Here is a 10,000-nt window from a genome sequence, read left to right on the forward strand (position 1 = left end):
CGAATCGATCAGACGCCACAGAAAATATCCTCACGTTATTCAAGTTTTCATCCGTGTGAAGGTCCGGATCAACGAAGAATGCTAATAGTTTGCGACAATTTTAAAGGAAAGAAGATTTTGTCGTGCAAGAAAGCAAGCGAAACGGTTATCTATGGAAAACAAACATGTTCAGCGATCAGCCGGTGTGTTGTTATTTAAGTTCTCGAGTCACATATCGACCTCAAATCCATCAAATCAAACTGTATTAGCATGTGCAGGTATTTCATTTTGTTCTTTGATTTTCGTTTTTCTTTCGAAAGTTAAACAACGTGATTGCTAAGGTCGCAATCTTGTACAGCGAGTTGACAGTTTGACTTATGATATTTATATTTCAACAACTTCGTGTAAATTGTCGATGTCGTTAAGATTTTTTTTACCAATGCACCGCGCTTTAATAGCGTGTATATTTTTAGTCGCAGTAAAATAAAAGAGACATTTTTATCAAGCAAACGTAGTGTTTGGTGTATTCTTTTATGTTAGTGTTTGTTCTGAAGAAGCAACTTTGGCTACTAACGAAATTAATTTTTTTAAAGCGAACGTCAATCGCCGCTCGACATTGAAGTCGTCTTGTCGATCACAAAAGCTCTTGCTTTTAGTTTGACCGCTTTTGTGGGAATTCATCTCCTGTGGGAATATAACATCAGCTCTTTTGACCTTTTTATTTTAGAAATGCCTTGTTGAACGAATATTTTTTCGCCCAGGTGCGGTTGCGGGATCAAAATATAACGAAAACACTACCCTAGTGGAAAAATGTTTGTCGACGAGTGCCACGTGACCAGCGTGAACCAGGGTCTTCTCTCAACGACAATGGAGGCAGAGAAGAGAGACCCTGGGAACGAGGTTGCTTTCAATGTTGTCAGTGTTGTTTCGTGAAAACATTCACAAATTTGTATGGTATTTGTTGTCCTGAACCAGACCTGGCCAAGACTGCAGCTCTTAACTGCAAAACAGGAAAATCTAATTTTAAGATGTAAATGCCAAGATCAGTCTATTTCTGGAGCATGGCCGCCATGTATATTTTTGAGCGACGCCGTACGTACCTACATCGTACCTATCCTAAATACGCGCTCTCACACTATGAAACTAGCCATGATGAACTTTAAAATAGCAATGCATGAGTCTACCATGAGTATGGAAAACTTCTTAATAAACAATTACAAGGTCCGTAATGTGAGTTGTGGACCGGGTGAGGTTTTTCCTAATTATGTGATCAAATCGCGAAGCATGAAGTCTGTGAATAAAATAACGAGGAGCCGTTACTTACTCAAGGCTATATTTCTACGGGATTTCCCCGACGCACCGCCGCCGGATATTTGGCTTAATACAATTTTACAGTTTTGTAGTTAGCAGAAGGTGAGATAAGAATCTAATCACTGGATATTTTCTTTATCAACCAGGCTCGCAAACGAAGACGTATCATAGACTGCTCTAAATGGTGTATCTCGGTGTTATGTGCTCTCATCTTCTTGGTCCTGCTGTTTGGCCTCGTTTTTGTTCTGTACTATGAAGTCTGGGATCAGTCACTGTGTACAGGCACCGACTACACTCCCTGCTCACCGGGATTCTGTGTTCACGGAGAATGCAAACAAAGGGATGGCCTGGCTTTCTGTGACTGCGCTCGGGGTTACACCGGAAGCAGATGCGACCTGAATAAGACTGCACCTTGCAATCAATCCTCTTATTTTGTGTGTCATTTGTCCAGGTAAGAAAGTGATCGCCGAGAAATCTATTTCAGTGCAACAACAAAATTCTTCTGGCGCAGCATGCTAATTTACTTGATATGACTGCGGCGCTTTTTAAAGCTTTAAAGTTGGAGTAAGTACCAATGCTATACGGACTATAGCTGTATAATAAAAGACTTGCATTTTCCCATGGACTAAATTACTGTTTTGACATAACTAACTTGAGTAAAAGTTTGTTTACACGGAGCATCTCATTCTTAAGCTAATTTCCACTTCATGGCTTCCCTCATGACACAATGTTGTGGCCTAAAAGCTTTACTAGGTTATAATATTATCCACAGTACTTGCGAGAAACAATACCTCAAGACTGCTGCTAACTGCATGGCTTACTTAAGGTAATTAATCTAACAGACGGTTGTGTAGGAAGCAAAGCATTTTATTATTGAACGGCTCAAAATCCTTGACGTCTCAAAAAGAAACTCTATTTTGGCTGAATAGTTAGTAGTTCACACATACGCTTTTAACCTGATTCTTATTCCCTATTTACGATAAATACGATTAAAAATGTCGCAGAATAAACGAAACATATTCTGACTATAGTTATGACATATGTCTTTGTCAGAGCGTACGTTAAAATTTACGGCAGTAGTGCATCTTAAAATAATTTATGCAGAAGATCAAGTTTGTCTCAGATGGAAGAAAATCTTAGGAACCATAATGCAAGTATCTCTAGCCCTAACACATACAACTGAACTCCTCTATCTCAGGGAATGTTTCAGTATCTCAAAGCAATGTGACGGTCATTTGGATTGTTCAGACTCCACGGACGAAATGGATTGTCCCCCGGGAACGCTTTCTCCGAGTGTGTCTACAACGTTGACACCAGTTTCTACACCGACATCTACTAGTGCTACTGCTGTCACGACAGAAACATCGCCCTTTACTGCTTTAAACACTACTACACCAGTGGTTACAACAACTCTCAGAACCAAATCATCGACGTATTATCCGACTACAGCAAAGCTTCCTCCTGAGGTTTCTACAGTGTCACCGCCTCCTCCGGATGGCCGGCTTCCCATATGGTGGATATGCATCATAGTCATTCAGCAAATAATTATTAGTGGACTTGTCATCTCCTTTTGGGTTACGAGCTGTGGCGGTAAGGGTGGTGGTTGTGGTGGCGATGGAGGTGGAGGTTGTGGAGGTGGCGGTGGTGGTGGCGGTGGCAGTGGAGGTGGCGGTGGCGGTGGCGGTGGCGGTGGCAGTGGCGGTGGCGGTGGCGGTGGCAGTGGAGGTGGCGGAGGCGGTGGATGTGGCGGTGGCGGTGGCGGATGTCCCAAAATTCCAATTTCTATTATTGTCTGTCTCCTTGTTCCAGTAGTTTTAGTTCCTCCTTTAATAGTTATTCCATCACTTAATCCTTCTCCATCTAACCCTAACAATCCCGATCAGACCAAACCGAGTCCAAATTTACCAACACAGACTCCTACGCCCTCCGAGGAATGCAATAAACCAAAATCAGTGGATGGGCAATGGACTCAATGGTCGGCTTGGCAGGACGCAGGAACACAGAGTACACGGTTCCGATACTGCAATAGTCCTAAACCAAGAGATGGGGGTAGGTGTATACTGTTTGCTCAGGAAGTACACACTAGACGTTTCCAATGAGAAGTAAAGTGCTACCAGATATACGTAAATAATATGGCCATGGAGTGTAAACAGATGAAATGATGCCAAAAATTGCATATGAACTATACCGGTAAGACACAAGACAATGCTGAAAATCAAAATCCCACGCATCTCAATCAATGTATGAAACACGTACTCTGGTATATCATATTTCAACCTGATTATGAATCTTTTCAGAGTTGTAAGGCCGAGACACACGATACGACAAATCGCTGCGACACGTCACCGCGACAGGTTGCTGCAACAAATCGCCTCGTGTGGCATGTGAAAATCATTGTCGCTGCGATCTCTCGCACGAATTCAAACTGGTTTGAATTCGTGCGACGGATCGCAGCGACAAAATAAGCGCAAGCAGCCTTGAGAAATCGCTGCGACAAAATTTAAATCAACCAATGAGGAAGCATCAATTAGTTTCTCGCCATGTTAAAATTGCACTAGTTTATGTTTCCTCTTTTCCAAAATCGATTACGTGCACCGGACAAGTGTCTTATCGCAGCGACTTGTCGCAGGATCAGTGCAGACGAGGGCACTTGTCGCTGCGATGTGTCGCGACGATTTGTCGCATCGTGTGTCTCGGCCTTTACACACCGCCGCTTCTAAAGAGTCAACTGAATTACAAAGGCAACATAAAACTAAAACGTTAGAGAATATTTATTAACTTAAATACGGCATTTGCTTTCAGAAGCAAAGAACATTCAAATTATATGCAACACAAGTGTGCATATATTTAACAGACGATGACATCAAAGCCATGACACGCAAAGCCAAACGAAACTATAGACCCTATGCAGAAATGGCTGCCATTAAATTATTCTTTTGTTCGTATTCAAAATAGCCTCACTAACTTCGTTTGGGATAACAAATTCTTTACAATTTTTGTCTTAAAAACGAGGTTAATAAGGCTAATTTAAATACGAACAAAAGAATAATACAAAGGCAGCCATATTTGCATAGGGTCTATAGTCTCAAATAATCAGGTGAACGATTGTTATGAAAGAAATCAACCTTTAATGACAACAGTTACCAGCCTGTGGGGATTCACGCTAAGTCAGTTGAAAAAAATCGATTTCAAGTTCATAAGGGTCTCCGAGATACAAAACTGTTGTTCATCGCCTTTACGACGTCGATGTCCTCCTTTTGTGCGGTCGAATGTCCTTCACGGTTGTTTCCTCCCATTTTAAACTCCAAAAAGGAGTAGAATATTGCAGGAAGATAAGCCTGAAAATTCAGCGGGGCAAGTGTGCTAGACGCCACTCCGCATGTAAAAGCAGCCGCTGATTGGATAACATTTACTCCTTGTACAAAATAATCGCTGATTTGTTTCCTCGGCTTGGATATCCCGGATATTCGGCATGGAAGAAAGGAATCAATTTTTTCAATTGCTTCCCAGAATATGTGTGTTACCTTCCTAATGCTACGGCGGCAATTAATGCTGGAGTAAATGGACATTGTGACATTTTTTTAACTCAAGTGCACATAACGAATGGGACAGTTGTCATAAATTCTTATCTTACACTCCTAGGAAAATGATAAACCGAAGGCATTCAAGTTAAACACGCTAGGGACCATCCAATTATCTGCATTTATAACTTTTAAAACAAGTCAATGCAACAACTTATCAAGGCAGTGTCCGTTAAGTTAGTGCCACCCGACTCAAGTTTCTACGCAAGCTCAACTTGTTGCTACTTGCGACTACTTGAGAGTCCGTTTGACCAGGGCTTAACGCCATAAGGTGTATACTTTAATGTTTGCTTAATTAATTGATTTCAATTAATCAATTAGCCCTGCAGGAAGGGCGACAGGTAGGGTTGGTAACCGAGTGCACTACGCAAAACGCTTCATCTTTGTTACTTTAAACATAAGAAAGCTTTTTATTTGTTTATCAGCCTTGTGGCGCTATTTCTTTTCAGAATGAAAGCAACTTGTTCGAAACGCATGCGCAAATAAGTTAGCTCTCAGCGTAGACCACTAGTCCAGTTATGGCCCTTTCTTTGTCACTTAATGCTACCGGAACGTTGCTTGATGGACAAAGGGCCAGAAGTGGACTATTTTGACCAGGGATAGCAGCTGTATTTTAGGTAACGTCACCTAGACTAAGTGCAAATAACGCTACTGTGACTGCCTATCTTCTGGAATCCACCGTAAGAAAAAAGATGGCGGCTGTACATTTTACGACAATACCTTGCGAACCAAACTAAGCCCACTAAGGTATACAGAAAGATATGGTTTAATAACAGTCGTTCCTGAACTAACAGCATTGCTCTTGTCGAGTTTGAATGACTTAAAATTTTTCTTTGTGTGTTTATACGCTCTTTTAGAGTTTTCGCGCGCAAAGCATTATAGGTAAATGTACCAGTCGCCATCTTTTTCCTTACTGTGGATTATTCCAAGCTCGATTCAAGAAATTTCGTCTGCTGTTTTATATATGCGTTTGTCAGGGTTCAAGTAAAAGATGAAACCAGATTGCTTCCCCTTAGCGGCTTGTTTACCGGGGTATTTCCTCGTCTAGGAAGGGAGGAATTAGTTCATACTCAGCCGAACTCTCCTCCCTTAGTAAATTTGTGACAGAAGAAACTTCGCAGTTATTGCCGCAAACTCCGTGGCACTCACTGAAATAGCCAATTTATTTCATCAGCTGCGAGGCGACTCTTTCTTCGATGTAGGATATAATTGAATTTAAAATGACTGAAACTCAACCTAAAACAACATCACAATAAAACTCAAAGCCGTCTTAACAAACGGTAATTGTAAGTTACTTTTAGGCCCTGAAACAAAATACAAACATGAAACAATCACAATGCTAAGATTAAGTCTTAAAAGGTTTTTGTCCGCTCATATTCTGCAAAGGGGAAAGGTCTAGTTAACTACCAAGGAAGAGAGCGGCAAGAGTGAGGGCATATGTGACTACTGTATCAGAGCCGTAAATTGCTCTTTGCACTACCTGAGATTGTCTCACTTGCTTGATAACTGAGTCAATAGGGCAATTATGTTGGATGATCCCTCTTGATTTTTTGTTTTTTTATTCCCAGGAAAAGTGTGCCCTGGAGAGCCATGTGAGAAGCGAGACTGCGAGCAGAAAGAAAAGATAATAACGTGTAAGAACGGGGAAAGCTACAAGACAAAACGGTGGCAATGCATTGCAGACGGTGAGGCAGAGATTGAACAAGAACTCTTTGTTCGTTCGACATGGGACAACAACCGTTACCGGTTTGCTTTTGATAAAAAGAAGACTGTATTGGAATTAAAGCAAGACATTGAGCAGAGTCTTGGTAAGGACGCTGTATGTCTAGTCTATTGATCATTACAAGGTGAATCCATGTTTATGTTGGGTAGATTCGACCGACTTATCGGCGGATACATCGGCTAGTAGTCGGTAGACAATAGCCCGCTGTATCGGCCGATAGTTGGTAGGCAATCTGTCGATAGTTGGTCGATAGCCGGACGATATAGCAAGCAACTCAGCTGAGTGTCGGTCGATATGTTGTGGAGGCATCTCGATCGAGTGTGGGTAGTATGTCGGGGGTATGTCGAGGTGAATCATCTGCGGTGTCCACAAAGTTTCGGCAACGTATGCGCGAGGTATCGGTGAACTAAAATCTTTCGACACACACCTTAAATGTGACTTTGTGAATTGTTAGCTACTTTGATCTGTAAACCATTGTTGAATGAAATGCTGTGCGTCAGCTTTAAGCTGCTAACAGTGCTCAAAATTGACATGATATAAATCCACCCTAAGAGAATAATGACCTAATAATGCGTAGTGATGATGATAACGATGATAATGATAATGATGACGAAGAGATTAATGCGTGACTTTCCTTACTTCTCTTAGATATCGAGACAGTCCGACAAAAGCTATCCTTTAACGGCTATGTGCTAGAAGATGCGAAGTTGTTGTCATATTATGGCCTCAGCGCTGGTGATATCGTCGATCTGCAGACAAAATGCACTGAGTGCGATGAGTCTTGTGATGTCGCACACAATAACCTGGGTCTTCGCAAAAGAAGAGCTATCGCAAAGACGAAAACCGTCTTCAACCACCTATCAAAAGCAAAATTCATTGACGCATGTGGCAAAGATTTCTTTTTGGGTGGGAAATTTCCGGAGGGATTGGAAGAAACCAGTTCCACAAGATTTATATGCCAGACATACGGAGAGGAGCCGCCACATTTCGCCACCAAGTTTGACACGACTAGAAAAACTGCAGACTTTTCAGCCTACAAGCCGAACATCGGATATTTGCCCAGACCCAACTGGAAGAATTTGTATGAGCACGGTAAATACAAAAGCTATTTGAATTAAGCTGTTAACTACCCCGAGACTGCAATGTTCCTCGAGGCGAAGAGGGAAACATTGACAGGTGAACATTGAAGGGAAACAAACTCAATGTTTCCCGAGGGACTCCCAAGTGTTTTGTTATACCTCCCAACTCAAAAATAGAAAAAAAAGCTTCAAAATATGATTTGCTTTACGCCTACGGTGGCTGTGCTTGCAGTACGCGCGGCAATCAAACCGAGCCATCCTATCGAAACGTCCTCCTCTGGGGCTCTGCGGTGCTACAAAAGCCGGGAGGGCTCCTGTCAAGGAGGGTCGGGGAAGACAGCCTTAGTGTCTGGCTACCAGCTTAAGGTATTAGGGTAGTTGGATTGACAGTGTTTGGAAATCGCGCTCTTACGCTGCGCTTTGAAAGAAAACTCCATCAACCTATACATTTTCTGAAAGCTTAATAGTTATATAACACAATCGTATCTTTAAAATTTTCTAAAAAGCTATTGTCGCAGTGATATTGAAATAAATATGCAAAAACACTACTTCGCTAAAAATGGTTCACTTCCGCACGTGATTTCTTTTACTTAAAAGATTTTGTCGGCGGCTTTGGTACTTATGTTTCTCGAGATAAGGCTTCTTCGTTCTCCTAAAATTTTTTGAAACCACGCCTCGTGAAGCCAAAATGAGGAAATCTCGAGGTCTACATCGTTTACATCTAAATCTGCATTTGACTTTCACGTTGCTTGGAAGTTTCGGAAACGCTTCCGTTCTCCAGCAATTTCGTGCGAGTAGCTCTTGTATTTTGTTCTTCAGCTTCATTGGTGGGACGTCGACTCGTGTGTTGGACGTCCTTTAACCATTCTTGTTAGCTTAATACAATGCGATCCACAATCGCTCAGATCAGAGCTAAGGTTTAACCATTTAAGTGCTAATAACTCAAAAGTTAATTCGGGGACCCCCTTGATTTTTTTTTGTTATATTCGGCATGTTATGTTGCAGCTATCAGCAAAGTTACCAAAAATTCTTATCGAGGGGCGCCTAAATTTTCAAAACATTATGTTGGTTCTAAACAATTCCAATAAGATTATTTTGAACTTTGCAAAAATATACCATAACTAACATAGTGATCATAGCCCAATAATAAAAACAAAATGTGGGTCACCAAATTAACTTCTAAGTTTTTAGCCCTTAAAGCTATAATGAAGGTTGTTTTTAATTGATTATACTGTTGCTATGGTAACCTTTCAGCTTACAAAAATGGTGACAATATTTTGTCAAATGCTAGAGTATGATCCGTTAGTGTACTGGCATTGGATAAAAAGTGGCAGTAATGACCCCAATGACCCTGCAAAATCTAAGGACTTGGAAATGAAGGAAACTGTACCGTAACCGTGAGCTACTTTAAAGTGCCAATGAATTAAAAAAAAAATAGTTGCTGCTCATTTGAAAGGCTTTTCAAAGTAAAGAAGAATGACGTTTTCCTTTTTGGAATATCTTTCTTCGTTTTAGAGATATTCACGTTTTTGTATTTAAAATGATGACGTCATAGGTGGTTCCAATAAAATAGCACAGCACTCAACCGACTCAACGCTAGAAATATTAAAGCAGTGTTCCTCAAACTTGGCACCAGCAATAAACATCCCAAAAGAAACATAATAACATCCATCGTGCCGTTGCCATGACAACAGTTATGCCGCTGGATCTGTTTTAATTACGACTAAAATTCCCAGATTTTATCTTTTAACCGACATCCAATGGGGAGAGTTAAGACAATATGGGAACCACGAGTGTTCCGAGCAAGCCCTCTGGCCCACATTAAAAGGTTGCAAATGGGGATATTTGGTTTTTCACAGGAAGAGACTAAAGCCAAGAGCGTTGCCATGGCAACAACATAGTATGTGTCATTGTGTTTCTTTTGTGATGTACATTGCTGGTGCCAAATTTGAAGAACATTGCTAAAATCTCTTTAGAGTTATTTTTGATTGAATGTTGTGCTGTTTTAGTGGAACCACCTATGACGTCATCACTTTTCCTCATTTGTATAATACAAAAACGTGAATATCTCCAAAACGAAAAAAGATATGCCAAAAAGGAAAACGCCATTCTTCTTTACTCTGACAAGCCTTTCAAACAGGCGGCAATTCTTTTTTTTTACTTCAAGGCACTTTAAGTTACATGCGAATAAATTTTAGGAGCTTTCGTAATGTCCTCATATGCATACTACTGCTACTGTCTTTGCTCTCGTTTTCAGTCAATACAACAAACAAGCATTCGAAACTACTCATTCCAGTCACCTATTATATGTTGCTCGCCTTGTACAG

General features: G+C 41.0%; 1 protein-coding gene across 6 annotated transcripts in view; it reads left to right on the forward strand.

Moving 5' to 3' along the window:
• LOC137997480 (choline transporter-like protein 1) overlaps nt 1–10,000 on the forward strand; it is a 47,498-nt gene that overhangs the window by 21,300 nt on the left and 16,198 nt on the right. Inside the window, exons 1-4 of one of the 6 annotated variants that reach the window (XM_068843510.1) lie at nt 3,040–3,339; nt 6,440–6,679; nt 7,243–7,686; nt 9,931–10,000. The exon at nt 9,931–10,000 is cut by the window's right edge and continues 2 nt beyond it. In XM_068843510.1, the coding sequence (XP_068699611.1) occupies nt 9,981–10,000 (20 nt within the window). In that variant the 5' untranslated portion in view covers nt 3,040–3,339; nt 6,440–6,679; nt 7,243–7,686; nt 9,931–9,980. The other 5 variants (XM_068843508.1, XM_068843504.1, XM_068843511.1 and 2 more) reach the window with 5 other exon arrangements.

Source organism: Montipora foliosa, chromosome 3, assembly GCF_036669935.1.
Source record: "Montipora foliosa isolate CH-2021 chromosome 3, ASM3666993v2, whole genome shotgun sequence".
Classification (NCBI taxonomy): Eukaryota; Metazoa; Cnidaria; class Anthozoa; order Scleractinia; family Acroporidae; genus Montipora; species Montipora foliosa.